This window comes from Poromitra crassiceps (assembly GCF_964638095.1).
Source record: "Poromitra crassiceps genome assembly, chromosome: 11".
NCBI classification, from domain to species: Eukaryota; Metazoa; Chordata; class Actinopteri; order Beryciformes; family Melamphaidae; genus Poromitra; species Poromitra crassiceps.
Window position 1 is genome coordinate 47,348,070 of NC_139643.1, and position 19,484 is coordinate 47,367,553.

Sequence of the window (19,484 nt, forward strand, 5' to 3'; positions counted from 1 at the left end):
AGCCCCCATGTTCCTGCACACAGCCTGTGAGCCCCCATGTTCCTGCACACAGCCTGTGAGCCCCCATGTTCCTGCACGCAGCCTGTGAGCCCCCATGTTCCTGCACGCAGCCTGTGAGCCCCCATGTTCCTGCACGCAGCCTGCCAGACAGGCAGCAGACAGGACGGGATGCTTGTGCTGTGGGAACCAGCCATGTTTGAACGTGAACAGTGTGTTTAATAAAACGTTGTAATCCTTCTGATGGCGACAGTTGTTTTTATTAATACTGCTGCGGTTGGGGTCAGATGGGGCCACACAGGGCTTATAGCAGAACAGGGCTTATAGCAGAACAGGGCTTATAGCAGAACAGGGCTTATAGCAGAACAGAGCTTATAACAGAACAGGGCTTATAGCAGAACAGGGCTTATAACAGAACAGAGCTTATAACAGAACAGGGCTTATAGCAGAACAGGGCTTATAACAGAACAGGGTTTATAGCAGAACAGGGCTTATAACAGAACAGAGCTTATAACAGAACAGGGCTTATAGCAGAACAGGGCTTATAACAGAACAGGGCTTATAACAGAACAGGGCTTATAGCAGAACAGGGCTTATAACAGAACAGGGTTTATAGCAGAACAGGGCTTATAGCAGAACAGGGCTTATAACAGAACAGGGCTTATAGCAGAACAGGGCTTATAACAGAACAGGGCTTACAGCAGAACAGGGCTTATAGCAGAACAGGGCTTATAACAGAACAGGGCTTATAACAGAACAGGGCTTATAGCAGAACAGGGCTTATAGCAGAACAGGGCTTATAGCAGAACAGGGCTTATAACAGAACAGGGCTTATAACAGAACAGGGTTTATAGCAGAACAGGGCTTATAGCAGAACAGGGTTTATAGCAGAACAGGGCTTATAGCAGAACAGGGCTTATAACAGAACAGGGCTTATAACAGAACAGGGCTTATAGCAGAACAGGGCTTATAACAGAACAGGGTTTATAGCAGAACAGGGCTTATAGCAGAACAGGGCTTATAGCAGAACAGGGCTTATAGCAGAACAGGGCTTATAACAGAACAGGGCTTATAACAGAACAGGGCTTATAGCAGAACAGGGCTTATAACAGAACAGGGCTTATAGCAGAACAGGGCTTATAACAGAACAGGGCTTATAGCAGAACAGGGCTTATAACAGAACAGGGCTTACAGCAGAACAGGGCTTATAGCAGAACAGGGCTTATAACAGAACAGGGCTTATAACAGAACAGGGCTTACAGCAGAACAGGGCTTATAACAGAACAGGGCTTATAGCAGAACAGGGCTTATAACAGAACAGGGCTTATAACAGAACAGGGCTTATAACAGAACAGGGCTTACAGCAGAACAGGGCTTATAACAGAACAGGGCTTATAGCAGAACAGGGCTTATAACAGAACAGGGCTTACAGCAGAACAGGGCTTATAGCAGAACAGGGCTTATAGCAGAACAGCAGAACAGGGCTTATAGCAGACTGCACCAAGGACTTGTGAACTGTGAACATTTCATTTATTTTGAACTCATGTAGAATTGGAAGCTATTTCAAATACCAGTTTGCCCCGCTGACCTGCTGTGAATGACTGATACGGTGAGGTAGTGTGGTGGACCCAAACAATGGACACACAAGGCAGCAGATAGGGTTCAGGATGAACAAACTGTTTTTACTATAGACCAGAGGTTTTCAAAGTGGGTGGCAGGCCTCCCCAGGGGGGCAGGCCTCCCCAGGGGGGCTCCAAACAGTTTCAGGGGAGGCTCGGTGAATGGAAGTGAAAAAATATTACATTAGTTATCAAAAGGAGATCTCATATACTATCCTAAATGTGTGTGATTTGGTTAATGAGATAGTTCAGAGATACAGTAAGTTTGGGGAATTCTACTGTTCTTCCCACTTTTCCAGAGTCAGAAACTAATAAATGCCTTCAGACAGACATTTTTATTTGGTGTAGTCTGAAGTATGTCAAACAGCAACATCAGGCTATCTTGGCTGAATTGTTGAATATCTATATGGGCTCAAATAACATAATCATGATCCCATAGGGGCACCTTTGTCCAAGCTTTGTCTGGGGGGAGGCCAACAGTCTCAGACTTTGAAAACTCGACACATAAAAACATTCTAAATTGCCCCTAAGGCTTACTTCTGGTTGCAGTGTTTGCTAGTACAATAGCTGCCAGGACATAAGCTAGGTTCCAAAAACAGAAATATAAACTAGACACTCATAATGACTCAACAAGAGTGACTGGGGAGACACAGGCATAAATACACAGGTGTAACTAATCAGACACATGAGGGCCAGCTGTGAGGAACATAGGAGCAGGGCCGGGCTAACGAGGACACATTGAAGGCAGGTGTGGAGGGAAGGAGCCACAAGGGAATGACAAGACTAGATAGGCAAGTTTCTAAATTAGTTGCTAGGAGAGTAATTGCAGTTATGGCCAACAGAGTTAATTAAATGTTGAAATTGGACTTCCAAGTCACTCTCTTCCCTCTGATGAACTGAATACTGTACAGGGGATGGGGAACTGTAATGAAAACATCTGGAAGCCATTTAATGTTGATAGATACAGGCATTAAACTGACCAAGAATAGAAAAATTATATGGGGGGGGGGGGACTGTCAAATAGCCTAGAATTCTAGCTTGTGCGTGTGCGTGTGTGTGTGTGTGCTCGTGTGTCCTGCTCCTCCACTCCAGCAGATGTCGCCTTATCACCAGTTGGCGAGAGAGAGAGAGAGAGAGAGAGGCCACCACCAGACCAGCGGCAATTTATCTTTTTCTTCGGTCGCGCCCAGGGGTCGCGCCTCTCTCTCTGCTGGATGGTGACGCTTCATGCACATTCCCCCAGGTCTCCAGAAGGCGGCGGCGGGTCACCAGGCAGGCAGAGGTCCAGGCGCATGTCCATCCATCTCAGCGGGAGAAAAGAAACGCAATGCCACCTGGAGACGGGAATGCATCTGCTCGCCCACGCACATAACCAAATATCATTCGGTTTTAACTCCTAACATTACAGCTGCAGCGGTGCGTAATTTCAAGATGTCTAGGGAGTCTGTGCGTAAAAGTGCGCGCTTCTCCAGGGCGCACCATCATCATCATCATCATCACTTCCCGTGCTATCTTCATCTTCATCGGATCTCGTGCTGATCGGGAGCAAGATATTTTCGCCCCGCGGCTGTGATTTCACCTGTCAGACCGTGTGGGGGGGGGGAAATGGCTGTGTTCGGTTCTGGCCCGGTGGGAAGTTCCCGTCTACGTGTCAGTGGGTTGGTTTTATTGCTCGTGTTCGCCGTGGCTGCCTCCGCGAGTCGTGACCTCTCCAGCAAAGAGCCATGCAAGAATCCAAAAGAGAACGAGAACAAAACGGATCATCCCTCGCATCACAAAAAGCTCTTCCCCGTGCTGTCGTTCAACTACGAGCACGTCAGGACGCCGTTTGAGATCTCGCTATGGATCCTGCTCGCCCTGCTCATGAAACTTGGTGAGTTCAGCCATAAACATCAGAAACGTTACTTCCCGACGTCAGTTTGTGTCACATGATTCATGATTCATGATTCATAGCCTATTTGCAGGCCTTTACAGTGCGCTATGATTCCATAAACGGTGCCAGTGCCACAAACTTATTTCAGGGCAGAAATGACGGTGCCGCGCCGCTCCCACCAGAGAGAGAGTAGTGTACGAGGCTACGAGCCCCTCTGCCTGCGAGGGGAACAGATGCACATTTTGACGGATTAGAGTGTAATTGGAGCCGTGCTGGAGTTAACAGCATGTATCTCACAGCAGTTGTTCAAACTAGTTAAAAGGATCAAATGGAAATTTTCAGTTGTTTTCCTGCGACCTTCCTCTGTATTTACAGCAGTGGTTCAGAAAGTGGGGTCCGGGGACCCCCAGGGGTCCTTGAGGGGGTTCCAGAGGGTCCCCAGCAAAAGTGTGGGAGGGGAGGGGGGGGGGGGGGGGTTCACTATAATCACAACCACAAGTAACACAATGACATCACTATTTTGGTCATGGGTTTCATTAAACTTTATGTAATAAGACATCTAAAAGCAAAACATTTGATCAGATGGGAGGCACCCTGGGACAAGATCTTCTTAAAATTGGCTAAGTGCCTGGTGTCTGACTGTGGCGGCGGTGTTTGTGGTGTGTCAGTCACGATTGTTATGTCATCAGTGAACATCAACACTCATCTGAGCCTGTATTTACAATGGGCCCAGGGTGTTTACTGTTGCATTTTTATTTATTTAGCTGATAGTCTTTATCCATATAGTGCCTGGTGATGAGTGAGCAGGCAGGGGTTCAGTTCAGTGTCTTGCTCAAAGACACTTCAGCAGCAGGACACGACGTGGGCTGCTGGCAGGGAGTCGAACCTGTGGCTTTTCTGTTACAGGACAGTCTCTGTAACCACCGGGCCACCCTGTCAAAGGGGAGGTCGAGTGTTCAGAGACAGAGACAGGGGTTTGGTGCTGCTGCTGATCGGCCTCTGATTGGACTCCTGAGTCCTGTGCTCTGTCATTGGCCGAGGAAGATGGGTGAAGCGCTCATGCTGCTGCTTATCTATTTGTCCAGCCGTTTTTCTCTCAGGGCCGGGGTCCAACTTCCTGCCCCGGTGGCCCGCGCGATAACAAAGACCTCAGTGTGTCAACACAAGATGGAAAGCAGGGGGGGCGAGGAGGACACGGCTGCACACAAGCTGCATCAAACATGGCCGAAACGCTCTCAGCAGCTCGGTCGGACCAACAACAGTCATGTGTTCTTGACGCTGAATTGCCAAGGCCTCATTTGCTAGAGAGAGAGAGACAAATGTGACAGACAGGCCCACGGTGAATTACGCTCAATGCAAAATGAATTAAAACGGAAATAACTGGTCTCTCTCTATCTCGATATACTTTATTCAGCCTGGATCTATCAGACTTGGCCCTGTCTGGCCCTGTCTGTCTGGTCTACTGTTGGATTAACTGTCCTCTATAGATTCATATAGTCAATTCTGATTCTCATTCGCTTCTGATTGAATTTGTGTCTGCTCATCTACATCATTATATTATGTTTATCTGCAGCATTCATGTTGGTCATAGATGCTGCTGTGATACCATCCAGGTCACTTTTGATAAAGAGAGATTTAATTTGAGTCAGATTAATAAAGAATAAGTGGATATACTAGTTCCTCCTCTGGGTAAATAAACGCTAAATAGATTAAGAGCATGAGGAGGTTAGGAGGACTCACTGTGGACCATCAGAGAAACACGTTCCCATCTTTCTGCAGCCGGTTAGTTCTGCATGCAGCGACATTTTCAAGCCAGAGAGAGCTGCTGAGTGTAGTCTTTTGTAAGTCTTGCACAGTCCCCTGTGCATATGAGCTCCAGACTATCTGTCCCAGTTCTTATATTGCTACATCAGTCCCTGATAAGTCCCTGCACCAGTATCACAAAGACAACACCAGTCCTGTGTGTTTATATTGAACTCGGTGACTCTCATTCCTCATGTCTTTTTCTTTGCCCCACACTGCAGTCAGTGACTCTTTGAGCTGGATTTTACTCTGATTTATGAATAAAAACTCCCAGCCTGTTTTAGCTTGAGCAGTTGGTTGGAAGAGTTTATAGATTTATAATAGGGATGGAAAGAGCTGCCACCAGCCACCACACTAAAGGCACCTTCTTGGGCCTAGATCAGGGACCATGTTGGAAATAAGTGTCTGCACTTTTACATGTTTATCCCTTAGATTTTGTTGTCTTTCATATCCACAATCAAATCAATCAATCAATTGTACTCTTAAGGATTTTGTTCACCTTCTGAAAATATTAGTTCCGCCTGCGTTTGTTGCTACTTGGTGCTTGTTCTGGATGATAGTGCTGTCATCTTTCGGTGAACGGAAAAAACCAAGTGAACTTGCTTGCGACAAACACTCCGTTCGGGTCACAGCACCAATGTCACCCGCGTTGTTTAGTCCCACTACAGCTGGGGATCGAACCGGGAACCTCTGGAATGGGAGGCGGATGCTCTAGCAAGGAGGCTAAAACCCATATGGGCTCTAGCATCTGGGCTCTAGCATCTGGGCTCTAGAGCGTGTCTTGAGGTCTCAGGGAGTGCACAGCGCTACCCAGTGGCTACCGTTGCATATATATTTTGCGGCCCTACATGCACACCAGGTTCTGTCTGAATTGCTTGGGCTTATACATACATATATGTTTAATTTCTCAGTCTGTAAAAAAAGAGGGGCGGAGATAAAAATGCTGAACACTCCCTCTCCATCTGTAGGTTTTCACATTATTCCCAGAGTGCCCGGCGTGGTGCCAGAGAGCTGCCTGCTGATCGTCGTGGGCCTGCTGGTGGGCGGCATCATCAAGGCCATCGGGGAGTCGCCTCCGGTCCTCGACTCCAAGCTCTTCTTCCTCTACCTGCTGCCTCCCATCATCCTCGATGCCGGCTACTTCCTGCCCGTCCGGCCCTTCACGGAGAACCTGGGCACCATCCTGGTGTTCGCGGTGGTGGGCACCCTGTGGAACGTCTTCTTCACGGGCGGGATGATGTACGCCGTGTGCCAGATCGAGGGCACCGGGCTGGCCAGCATCGACCTGCTCTCCTGCCTGCTGTTCGGCTCCATCATCTCGGCCGTGGACCCGGTGGCGGTGCTGGCCGTGTTCGAGGAGATCCACATCAACGAGCTGCTGTACATCCTGGTGTTCGGCGAGTCGCTGCTCAACGACGCCGTCACCGTGGTGAGTGAGGGACGACTGTCGTGCCTCAACCTCTCATTTGATCACTAGATTAAATTATAGAAAACATATGCACTTATTTTTCTGCATTTATTATATTGGAAATCACTCCAAACAGCCAATTTCGGTCATCTCGTTTGATTTTCTTTTCTAGCTTGATAAGTAAAATGGCGTGGTTTGTCTTAGTCTTCCCCGGCCCGGCAGAACCATCATGAGGGCCGGTTCTGGCCCCTGGGCCACATAATGCCCAGGTCTGCTCAATGGGATGGTGTCTCTTTGATTGAAGTGACATTTTCCCCCAATAAAGTCCAGGCTACTACACTCACTGTATACCTGTTTTCTTCCTGCCTTTTTTGGCTTCTGTCCATTCAGACGCTCACTCTTCTTCTCTCTTCTCTACATGCAGTCTGTATTCCTACAGAGAAAGCCATAATCCATTTTCCATTAGCCGGATGTTCCTTCCTCTGAGCCAGCTGTAGAGGCTATTAGAGACGAGATGTGGCTGCATAATAAACAGGAAGTTAACTGTTAATGGGCACTTTGCTGCTGTAACAGTAGCTAGCGGTCGTGTTGTGCAGTGAGTAAACCTCATTCCCTGACGCCTTAAAGAGATGCTCTAGCGACATTATGCTAGAGCCCCCATACATGTATGGATTTGCCTCCTTGCTAGAGTGTCCGTCTCCCATGCCGAAGGTTCCCGATTCGAACCCCAGCTGCCTGCGGGGGGACTAGACAACGCAGGTTACCCTGGTGTGTGCATGCAGCCATGCTGCAGATCTGGGTGCCAAAGACAGTAAATTAATACATTCCTGCTCTCCTGCTTTTTGCCTCCTGGAGGCAAAAGGAAGATTTTGGCACTGATGGAGACAATGTTGTGCCGGAGACGAGAGGGGAAAAAAGGCAAATGGCCAGTTGGAATCGACCTTTGTCCATGTTTGGATCTTTGCCAAAGAACAGTTATATTTAAGCTGCTGCTTACAGTCTAGAGTCTATTGAAATGTAAATGAAAATATAGTATTTTAATTTCAGAAGCTGGAAGAGATACTACTACTACTACTACAGTTAGTAGTACTAGTAATCATTAAAAGCTAATCTTTAAAGGAGAACTTCATGCACAGATGACATCAACTTAACTTAACTCAAATCAACTCTCAATTAGTGGCAAACTCAAATCAACTCTCAATTAGTGGCAAACTAAATGAATGGCTACAAAACTCTTTACAGTTTTTTGGATATGTACAAAAATAAATCAGCATTGTTTTTTGGTGGAGTGTCCCTTTTAAGGGATACAAGAACGAAAATACAGAAGACGTTACTACTTTACATAACAGTTCAAGAGAACATTCATTTACGTTTCACATTTTTGTCTGATTCTCTTATCCAGAGCAACTTACGATGAGTGAAACAGTAGAATAAGCTGGGAAATATGGACCAAATATAATCATATCTTGGTATTTTTAGGCTCAATGGCGATAGACTTATAAATGATATCTGTATTTTCTATGAAGTGTCCTAAGTGTTCAGTTGTGAGTCAAAGCCACCTGTGATACACCATGTAAATAAAAGAAGCTGGAAGGTTGACCTCCTCTCCACCCTACAGGTGCTGTACCACCTGTTTGAGGAGTTCGCCCACGCGGGAGTGGTGACGGTGGGCGACGCCTTCCTCGGCGTGGTGTGTTTCTTGGTGGTGTCGCTGGGCGGCATCCTGGTGGGCGCCATCTACGGCTTCCTGGGCGCCTTCACCTCCCGCTTCACCTCGCACACCCGCGTCATCGAGCCGCTCTTCGTCTTCCTCTACAGCTACATGGCCTACCTCTCCGCCGAGGTCTTCCACCTGTCGGGCATCATGTCGTAAGTTATCACTCTCTGTCATATTTACTCATCAAAACTTGCTCTCTGTCTGAGATGCCGCCATTTGAGGAGATTGTATCTCTCTGACCCGAATCTGGGAATATTTTTTATTGTTGGATCTGATTTTGTCCCGAATTCCAAGACAATCTGTCTTGTAGGTAGAGACATAACAGTGAAACTATGATTAAAATAGTCCTCTTCCATTCTCCAGTCTAATGGCATTCACTTCTTGTGAAAGAAATGATGGTGATGTTTTAACAAGTCCTGAATTTGCTGGTGACCCTGGTGACCCCCTGGAACTTCCTCGAGGACCTCCGGTGGTCCTCGGACCGCACGTTGAGAACCACATGTTGAGTTAGAGCAGTGATTCTCAACTTTTCATAGCAAGGACCCTCAATGTAGTACACATTAGGGGCATGGACCCCCACTCGATGAGATTTTGTCTCAATCCCAAATCTGAGAATCTCTTTTTGCTAGATATGTTTGTCCAGAATGAGTATTTTAGGCATTCTTCTACATTCTCTAATTGTGTTAGACTTCTTGTAAATTAAATAATGGTGATGTTTAATAATTCATCAATTTGCTGGGGACCCTCAGGAACCCTCTGAAGGACTGTGGTGGTCCCCACGTCCCCCGCGTTGGGGACCACTGAGTGAGTATGCTGAGTGGGGAAAGTGCAGTAATCCTTAACGCGTTGCTCTCCCCCACAGGTTGATAGCATGCGGCGTGGTGATGCGGCCGTACGTGGAGGCCAACATCTCGCACAAGTCCTACACCACCATCAAGTACTTCCTGAAGATGTGGAGCAGCGTGAGCGAGACGCTCATCTTCATCTTCCTCGGCGTCTCCACCGTGGCCGGCCCGCACACCTGGAACTGGACCTTCGTCATCCTCACCGTCGTCCTCTGCCTCGTGTCCAGAGTGCTGGGTGAGCGCAACGGAAAACGCATTATGTGAAAATAGATTTAGTTTGTTTTTTTATGTTTGAAAGCTAGTTACCATCCACTTCAGTTGTCTAAGAGAATGCTGCGACGGTGTTAAGAATGTTTTATGGGGGGGAAAAAACGTTCAACGGGGTTGAGTAGATAAGGACAGGATTTTTATGTGATTTTGTTGATGACGTCCTGTTGATGACGTCCTGGTGTCGGTGTGTTTCAGGAGTGGTCGGCCTCACCTACATCATCAATAAGTTCCGCATTGTGAAGTTAACCAAGAAGGACCAGTTCATCGTGGCGTACGGCGGCCTGCGAGGCGCCATCGCCTTCTCTCTGGGCTTCCTACTGACCAACTCTCAAATGAAGAACCTGTTCCTCACGGCCATCATCACCGTCATCTTCTTCACTGTTTTTGTGCAGGTGAGAGCGGTCAAGCATTGGCGATGCCAGTACGTACATTTTTGTGTGAATTTGTGACAGACCTGGGGCACATAACATTTGCAAATAATTCTCTGCATTTCTTTAAAAGGGCATTAACCCATTGGTACCTGATGCAGCATTTGTGTGTGTATCCCTTTAAGACCGCGAACCGCATCACGCGGTTCGCGGTCTTAAAGAGATACACACACAAATGAGGGATATACACGCAAATGCTGCATCAGGTATCAATGGGTTAAGTAAACAATTGCCTTTATCGACCTCTATTGGTGACTAGCAACAACAATTGCAACAACAAAGATAAACCCTCCGGCTCATATCTCGTACAAATTCAACTCGTCTGTCACCTATGTAAGCCAACATCAACTATAAAAGTTATTTGTGAGTAACTGTTTGACCCAAAAGTGCCGTGTGCGTGTTTTTCTTGTGAATATTATCCGTTTGTCATCAGTCATGGTTCTGATTTTTCAGCGTTCTTCTGATTTCAGGGAATGACAATCAGGCCTCTGGTCGACCTGCTGGCAGTGAAGAAGAAGAAGGAGAGCAAGCGTACTATTAACGAGGAGATTCATATGCAGGTGAGGCTCCTACAGAGACTTTGGAAAGGTTTGGATGTATTCATTTTATTTATGCGTTTAAAAGGCAAAGCAACAGTCCACCGTAAAATGTGTAACGAACAATTATACATAAGACATAAAAGATGAAGATCAATCTTCTGTTAAAGCAGCTACGAGCAACTTTTTCGATTGTTATTAAACAGTATAAATTTAATATCAATGCATCACATCTTACCTCTAATAGTCGACGAGACCAAAGCCATGTGTATCTGAGATTGCTCCCTTAGGTGATTATTAAGTCTATAGTCTGTCTAAACTCGCGCCAACAGGGGGCTCTCTAGAGCGACCGGACCGGGTAACCCGGAAGTGAAACGCGGAAGTGAAACCAGGAAGTGAAACGCAGCTGCCTTTTTACGCCGTTTGCGCTGCCTAGCAACATAACATAAACAATGTGAACGCCACGCATACTCGCGGGAACATCTCTCGTTATATTCTAACAGGTTTTTTGGAAGTTATTTTGTGGTTATGGCCGAAGTGGCTGCTGCAAACCGTTTCATTTCAATTCCTGATCTGCCCTGGCTACAGACACACTAACACTGGCCGATTCACTCGGGGTTCAAGCGAGACTACTCTGCGTTGGTATCGTCGACTATTAGAGGTAAGATGTGATGCATTGATATTAAATTTATACTGTTTAATAACAATCGAAAAAGTTGCTCGTAGCTGCTTTAAGTTGGCTCTTTATAAAACACTTTTTATACTTTGTTGATCATAAAAATAAAGATCCAACTTCTACTAAATGAATCTGTGACTAATTTTCCCTCTAGTTCCTGGATCATCTCCTTACAGGAATCGAAGGGGTCTGTGGTCACTATGGACATCATCACTGGAAAGACAAGTATGGTTTCCTCTGTCAGTAACTTGTGTCAGTAGCTTGACGTACACCTTCAGAAGTTATTGCATTATATTAAACATAGGAGTTACTAAATTTTTAGCCAATGTTATTACTAGTTCAAATGTTTTACACCTCTTATGAAGCAATAATTGCCAGTTGATGTGTAGTACCAGAAATGCTAAGCAGAAACGTGTTGAGATATAAATGTTGGTCAACAGCCCCCTCTCCTGGCGTCCGCAGGCTGAACCGCTTCAACAAGACCTACGTGAAGCGCTGGCTGATCGCAGGCGAGCGCTCCACCGAGCCGCAGCTCATCTCCTTCTACAACAAGATGGAGCTGAAGCAGGCCATGATGCTGGTGGAGAGCGGCAGCACCGCCAAGCTGCCATCCCTGTCCCTGCAGTGAGTCACACACACACACGGACACACACAGACACACACACACACACACACACACACACACACACACACACACACACACACACACACACACACACACACACACACACAGCACCAAGGCTCTATGTGTTTGCTGTCGTTTATTTTACACTCACAAGTTTATTGGATTTATCAGTCACAGCTTTATTTTTTTTTAATTTTTTTATATGTTTATTAAATTTTTCCCGTACAATTATCAACTGTTATTGCAAGTATTACAATATAGGTTTTGTACAATAAACACAACAAAACAAATACAACCGTCCCACACACACAAACCCCGCTCTCAACATCTATCGACCAGTGGTACTGTACCTAATAAAGTAAAGACAATTTTGAACAAAAAACAAACATTAAAACAACATTTTCAGAAGAAACCTGGAATCTACCACATACTGTAAGTCTTCAAGATCCCTATCCTGAGTCCGCCTCCTGTATGAGCTCCCCTATATCTGCACTTGTGATGAAATCATTAAATGGATTCCATATCCGCTCATACACTTCCAATTTGCTTTTCAAGGTGTATGTTATTCTTTCCATTGTCATACATTGTGCCATGTTCCTGATCCAGACCCCAATTGAAGGTACATCAGTTTTCTTCCAATTAAGAGCGATCATACGTTTTAGTCACAGCTTGATTGTTTGTTTGAAAGACATACATCTCAGCACCTGATGGTTGAGTCCTTGGTATTGAGCGACAACCCGATCAACCCCCAGCAGATAGATGCTGGCCATTTTGTGCTGTGGGACGATCAAATCTGACTTACTGTTCCTTTATGACGGCACCTTAATAAAATCTGTGTTTTCCTTTGTAATTCTACTAGTAATGCTTTGCCTATGAATGTGTGTCTCCACAGCAACATCCAGCCCAAAGGACGGGTCATACCAAAGATCTCAAAAGGCAGAGAGGAGGAGATCCGGAAGATTCTCCGAGGGAATCTGCAGAGGACCAGACAGAGGGTAGGAGACACAACTGAACACAATCTGTTGTCTGTGTGATGAGTCTCTTACATGTGATGAGTCTTGCATGTCGTTTTTGATCATGTCATCCAGCCATAAGAGCTTTATCACCAGTGGTGTTATGGCTGTTATGGTTCCTCTCCTCTCCTCTCTCCTCTCCTCTCCTCTCCTCTCCTCTCCTCTCCTCTCCTCTCCTCTCCTCTCCTCTCCTCTCCTCTCCTCTCCTCTTGCTATGCTTGTTTTTTACAAGCTTTATATAAGTTGTTCAATTCTGTTTATTGATTGTGCATAGTTAGCCCTGGCTAGACACATTCTCTCTCTGTAAAGTCCTCTGAGACATGCTTGTGAATTAGGGCTAGACAAATAAACTTGACTTGACTATTAACCATGTTAGGAGAGAAAATAATATAGTGCATTAACGTTCAATGACTTTTCTGCAGTTGTTAAAACTTTCTGACACTCTGCTTAACCACGTCTGCCCTCAGCTGCGCTCCTACAGCAGACATGACCTGATGATCGACCCGCTTGAAGATGTGAGTGAGATTCGCTTCAGGAAGCAGCGAGTGGAGATGGAGAGGAGGGTGAGTGTCGACAGCACTGGGATTCAAACATTTTGTATCTGTTGAAACAGGAAACTCTGTGTCTTCTTCTGTGGTGTTTTACGGCAGTTGGCATCCTTTACTGCCTATACTGCATTGCCGTGTTCGGAATGGTTCACTCATTCACTCACTCACTCACTCACTCACTCACTCACTCACTATTCCCCATGTAGTGTTTATCATAGTGAACTACAGTATATGGGGAACGATCAAACGAGTTTCGGACACTACAACCCTCTTGGTAAACACGACCACATTGCATTGTGGTAGATGGGAGAACATGTAGTGTACATTCGCTGTTCACCAGGAATTGCAGTGCATTGTGGGTATTTTACAGCGGTCTATATAGTGAATCAAATTAATGGTTGAGAATTCAGACACTATTAAAAAAAATGGCAAACACACTATATAGTCCACTATTAATAGGGACCGGTTGGGCTGACTCACCAAAGGACGGTGCTGCGGCTCTACACTACAGGATTGGGGTTTCTAGAGCAGGTACATAGACGTCTGTTCAGATGTGCGTTTACAGCGGTGGTTGAATCACCGATTCTTTCTGCCTGGGATGGGTTAGCAGCTAAATGCTAACCATGCTGAATGGGGAGAACGGGAGGATTTACCCCACCCTGACCACACCCCCAGCCAGCTACCCCAACGTCTATGACGAGACACTGACTGTATCTATGCTTTTTGTGCATCGTTCACAGATGAGTCACTACCTCACAGTTCCTGCCAACCGCCAGGAGGCGCCGCCACTGAGGAAAGTCCGCTTTGAGTCAGGTCAGTGATGGTGATTCTCTGTTATCTGTTGCTCCGCTAGAGGAGATTGGAGAATCCATTCACTGCCATTGTATTGAGGAACAGGTCGGAAAATCACACTTCTAGAACATAAACACATGTGAACAAAGCAGATTCTGTTTAAAAAAAGGGGGGGGGGGGAGTTCAGGCTGAGATCAGGCTAATGTCTTAGCACAAGAAAGGACTAACTAACTAACTGGACTAACTAGCGTGCATCTGCCTGCTGTGTGTCTGTCAGACCACCAGGTGTTCAGCTCCGACGGCACAGAGAGCAGAGGCAGGAGTCCCAGCACCCTCGAAGCCATCAGCCTGCTGGACGAATTGGCACCGAGGGCCGTTCAGAGGAGAGCGGACCGTGCCAGAGGGGCCACGGGGCCGAGCGCCAGAGGGGCCGCGGGGCCGAGCGCCGGCGCGTCGGACAACCAGGAGGAGCAGGAAGGACTGAAACTCGCACGCTGCCTTAGTGACCCCGGGCCAAAGAAGGACGATGACGTCTGAAGCACATGAAGTACTTGAAGAGAGGAAAACGGAGGATACATTCTCCTCTTCATAATCAGTTGTATTCAGTGAGTAGAGACACTTAATATGAACGGGAGTCGAAATATGAACGGGAGTCGAAGCAAAGCTAGATATTTATAATTTAAATATGTCTTTCTGTGATCATGTAAATTATTTGGTTGTGTTTTGCAGATCTCCTTTTTGGAAGTTTGGATTTGTTTTTTTAATCATGAATTGTATTAGAGAAGCATGCAGCACTAACTGTTTGCGCTTTAAAGGTTTTATAACTGCCTCACTGTCAAAAAGAAGTGAGCCATCTGTCAGCGTTTTGTGTCTTAACAAGCGGACTTGCATCATATAGTGCTCACAAATCATTTTGAATGTTTGTTTTAACCTGCTTGGAGCACCAGGCGGGTGGGCTTTTCACCACCAAGGACCATATAATGACTGCCATAAAGTGTGGAATATCACAGAGAGGTAGCACTAGTTAATTTTATGGTACTTTTTGTGGTCCAAACTTTTCCTTTTTCTTTTTTCAGAATCCCCCCCTCCCCATTTTTCTCTCCAATTGTACTTGGCCAATTTCCCCCCCTGCTGCCCCGGTCGCTGCTCCACCCTCTGCCGATCTGTGGAGAGCAGAGAATAGCACCATGCTTCCTCCGACACATGCGCAGTTGCCAGCCGCTTCTTTTCACCTGACAGGGGGAGCTTCACCTGCAGGACGTAGCACGTGGGAGGATCACGCTATTCCCACCAGTTCACTTCCACCCCGACCAGAGGAGGCACTAGTGCAGCGACCAGGACACACACCCCCAATCCGGCTTCCCATCCGCAGACACCAGCCAATCGTGCCTGTGTGGACGCCCGACCAAGCCGGAGGTAACACGGGGGTGCAAACCTGCGGCCCTCGTGTTGGTAGGCAGGGAATCTACCGCTACACTACCCGGACGCCCGTCCACAACCTTCTTCATCCTGATGTGGTAAACTCCAGCCGTCTGGCGCTCCCGAGAAGGTTAAAAGAACTCAAGAATCAAGAGCAGCATGCAGATGCTGTTTGAGCAGATGTTCTGTGAGATGTTCTGTGAGATGTTCTGTGAGCGAGCTTTGCACTGTATTTCAACAGCACTGCATGAGTGATCCATATGTTTCTCAGGGACTGCAACATGGCAAAGTGTATCAACAAATACCCTTTGCAGAAAGAAAAAAAAAAGAATGGGTTTTATTCCATAATGCTCTCCACTGTGATCCATCGAAAACATTGAAAGCCAAGATCTTCTGATGACTAACCTCAATAATAATCCAGATTTTTTTTTAAAGTGGTGCAGCCGCTTCTATATGCGACTGCGTGTTACTTTGAGCACGGGATGTGTGTGGACGGATGTGTGCAGACGAGATGTGGACTGTGGACGAGATTTAGCCTAGGCCCCTCCCCCCTCCGTTCTAATGCACAAGGAAGTGAGAGAGGAGACGGAAGGCGCCAAACACCTGGGTGTGATTTTTACTTTCACACCAGCAGCAATCGTGTTGTCAAAGTATTGTCAAATTTTTTAAATAGCAGATATTTCATTTTTGAATGAAACTCTGCAGCACAGTGTTCCTGTAACTGACTTTACCATTTGTTGTGTGGTTAAAGAACGAGTCACTCAGTCTCCTCATACCGTCGCTGCACGATATTGGATCTGTCTGAGCTTTTGCAGCCTGCACATATCTGCCTTAATTAATATGTATTGCTTTTTTGTGCGTGTGCCAAGTGAACTATTTTTATATAAAAAAAAAGAAGAATATTGTGTCAAACTGAAGCCATTACATGCTTGTAAAGTGAAGGAAAGCTTAATTTTTTTCTGTGTGAAATAAAGACTTTGTCGTTGTCTAAATGTAGCAGTAATATACAATGGTTTTGTTGGATTTAGTATGTGAAATGATGAGTTATGATTCGGGGACTTGAGTCACATGGACTCAAGTCACAGTTGTAATTGCTTGAGACTTGACTTGATGCGCAAAGAGAATTGAGACTTGATTGGACTCGGGTTCTGGTGACTTGGGGGGATTTGACTTTGACTTGTACTTTGATGACTCGAAAATGTTTCTAAAGTCTTGATTTGACATCTTGTGTTTGTGTAAAATGACTCGGATTGAAAGGGATGAGATTTGTTCCAGCAGACGACTGAATTTAAATTCAGTTTTCTGAATTTCTATGGAATTATTGAATTTATTGAAGATGAAACGGATTATAGAAATGAAACTCAATGATGCTCTTATCAAGTTTGGAGGCTATCCTATTACAACTATATTCCATTGAACGTCCTTAATATTTAGTTTTCTTTAAGATATTAAATTGATACTGGACTTTTGATTTGTTCTGACTTGACTTGGTGTTCTACAGAACTTGTGCTTCAAGACTTGAGGCCATGCATATTAATGCAACTGCCTTAGCACAACAATGCATTATCCTCAACCTGATCTCTTGTTGCCGTGTGGAGTTTTCTCTTCTTTAAAGACATGACAATAGAGACTGAAGTGAAACCTGCCCCGTCCCTCAGTGGAAATGACACCTCCGACAACAGGGAGTTAGCGGTCCCCAACATGCCAACCAGCAGTGTGTGAGGGGAATGATGACAGTCCCTCCACCAGGCAGCACAGCAGACACTCTCCAGACATGGACTTCAATGGCACCTGGCAAGCTTATTCTAATGAGAACCTTGATGAGTTCCTTAAAGCAATAGGTGAGTACATTTTCAAATATTTAAATTATTAATGTTATTATTTGTATGTATGGATACCAAGGCAGGGAGCAACTCATTTACTCCTCTATAATTGAGGGGCTTTCTTGTGTAGGCTACTTGTGCTTTTTTGATTATCTTTTAAAGCAGTGGTTCTCAAACTTTCTCACATCAAGGACCTCTGAGGCCTAAACTGACACAAATTAGACCCCGGACCCCCATTTGATAATATTTTGTCCCAGGGTCCCCCATCTGATAATATTTTTGTTTTTAGATGTTTTATAACAGAAAGTGTATGAAATCCATGACCAAAATAGTCATACATTATGTCATACGTATGGATGGAGTTATAGTAGCTTAACGTGATGGCACAGACTGTAGCAGTACATAGTGGTCACGTGGAGGCTGGGTTTACCTAGGCTAGAGTTATAGTGTGCATGTGTGTGTGGGGGGGGGGTATCCCCTTTTTCCTGGGGATCCCCTGGAACCCCCCCCAAGGACGCCTAGGCAGGCATCACGGACTCCACTTTCAGAACCACTGTCAGTAGTGTTACTTTTACCTACAGTAAGAGATTTTAAATGGCATCCGTTTTGTCGGATCTCGGTAAGCAACAGAAACTGTACTGCCGTGAAATTTGGCCAAATTGTGGAGCCACATTCGCAGTGAGAAGATCTGGCTTTAGGTGTGCTTCATTTTGTCATTTCCAAATTTTCCAATTGAAATAATCTAGTTTTTCCTCTTGTCCTTTTATAATCGCATGGGAAAGATCACATCTAAAGTAACAACCTTGTCTTTTCTCAAAAGTAACTCAGTAAATTTGACTCTGCATGCATTTTAAGTCAGCTTCTTTTACTTAAGGAGATTTTTACATAAATGTTTTTTATTTCTACTTGAGCAAAAAAAAATCAGCAATGTCATAGTTCTCCTTCTTGAGTAGGACATTTTACTCTTTCCACTACTGACGGATAGCAGAATGTTTGTTTGATACTATTATCTTCAAGGTGCACCTGAAACGATGACCAAAATGCACAGGGATGTCAAACCTGTGGTAGTGATCGAACAGAAAGGCAAAGATTTCACCTTCACGGTCAAGACCCCCCTCTGCACCAAAGTCAACTCCTTCAGCATTGGAAAGGAGGCCGAATTCACTGCTTTGGATGGGAGGAAGTTCAAGGTAAAAGTTACATGTGTGTTGATGGAATTCTTAATTTCCTTCAGGGAAATAACCAGTATCTATTCCGCTATCTAAGAAGTCATGAGTCAGTTATTTCTTATTATAAATTATACCCTGAATTTGTATTATTTATTTATTTATTTATTTATTTATTTATTTATTTATTTATTTATTTATTTATTATATCTATGTGATGGGAACAGCAGCAAGGAGATTATTTCCCTCAAAGATGCACTCTACTCTGTTTTTGCTCCTGACCAGTGCACCATCATGGAGGAGAATGGGAAGCTTATTACTGAAACAACTAAGTTCACCTCTGTCCGAGAAATCCAAGGAGAGGACATGGTTATGGTCAGAGGCTTTGCTTTTATTCAAAATTGCTGCACAATACTTTGAAGTCACTCATTTCAAGATATTCTATGATTTTCACATTTTCTTTGCAGGGATGTGTGCTAGTCTAGTCATGATGTTGTTGATCCTAATGTGTTCTCTCTCTCTCTCTCTCTCTCTCTCTCTCTCTCTCTCTCTCTCTCTCTCTCTCTCTCTCTCTCTCTCTCTCTCTCCCCTGCCCTCCCTCTCTGCTCCTTCACCCCCCCCCCCCAGACTTATACCATTGGCTCTGTAACAGCCGTCAGTAAAAGCAAACGAATCTAATCTGCATCCAGCAGCACCACTTGGATCATCTCAAGACCTTCTCGGCTTCTTCAAACAAAGGAACCATGAGGGAATAAAATGTCATAATTTATGAACAAACTGATTTCTGTTTCCATGATTCAATCCACAGTTATCCACTATTATTCGTACCGATTCATACCCGTGCATGAACAGATGATGCAGGTGGAGTCTGAACAGTAGTGACAGGTAGAGGGCGCTGTGGGTGATTTAAACCTTTTGTTTTACTT

General features: G+C 45.3%; 2 protein-coding genes across 2 annotated transcripts; both read left to right on the forward strand.

Annotated features, from left to right (window-relative positions):
- The first annotated feature begins 3,162 nt into the window (after window positions 1–3,162).
- LOC310785225 (Na(+)/H(+) exchanger beta-like) lies at window positions 3,163–16,505 on the forward strand. Its single transcript, XM_083646231.1, has 13 exons — window positions 3,163–3,489; window positions 6,261–6,721; window positions 8,319–8,569; window positions 9,280–9,497; window positions 9,728–9,924; window positions 10,431–10,520; window positions 11,327–11,397; window positions 11,635–11,796; window positions 12,690–12,792; window positions 13,278–13,373; window positions 14,099–14,171; window positions 14,428–14,755; window positions 15,227–16,505. Exons 1-12 carry the CDS (start codon window positions 3,222–3,224, stop codon window positions 14,685–14,687), a joined length of 2,250 nt encoding a protein of 749 aa, XP_083502357.1. The 5' UTR covers window positions 3,163–3,221; the 3' UTR covers window positions 14,688–14,755; window positions 15,227–16,505.
- An 838-nt stretch (window positions 16,506–17,343) lies between these two features.
- LOC310785074 (fatty acid-binding protein, liver-like) lies at window positions 17,344–19,437 on the forward strand (the record flags this gene model as incomplete). The annotated part of the gene is made up of 4 exons (XM_083646064.1): window positions 17,344–17,410; window positions 18,410–18,582; window positions 18,844–18,933; window positions 19,411–19,437. The coding sequence occupies 4 exons, from the start codon at window positions 17,344–17,346 to the stop codon at window positions 19,435–19,437; spliced, it is 357 nt and encodes a 118-aa protein (XP_083502190.1).
- Between the last annotated feature and the right edge of the window lie 47 nt (window positions 19,438–19,484).

Excerpts from the sequence above, each read along its gene's own strand:
- LOC310785225 (XM_083646231.1), top strand. The coding sequence starts at position 3,222 with ATGGCTGTGTTCGGTTCTGGCCCGGTGGGAAGTTCCCGTCTACGTGTC. Across the intron at positions 10,521-11,326 it reads ACGAGGAGATTCATATGCAG|TTCCTGGATCATCTCCTTAC; the intron begins GTGAGGCTCCTA and ends TTTTCCCTCTAG. Across the intron at positions 12,793-13,277 it reads TGCAGAGGACCAGACAGAGG|CTGCGCTCCTACAGCAGACA; the intron begins GTAGGAGACACA and ends GTCTGCCCTCAG.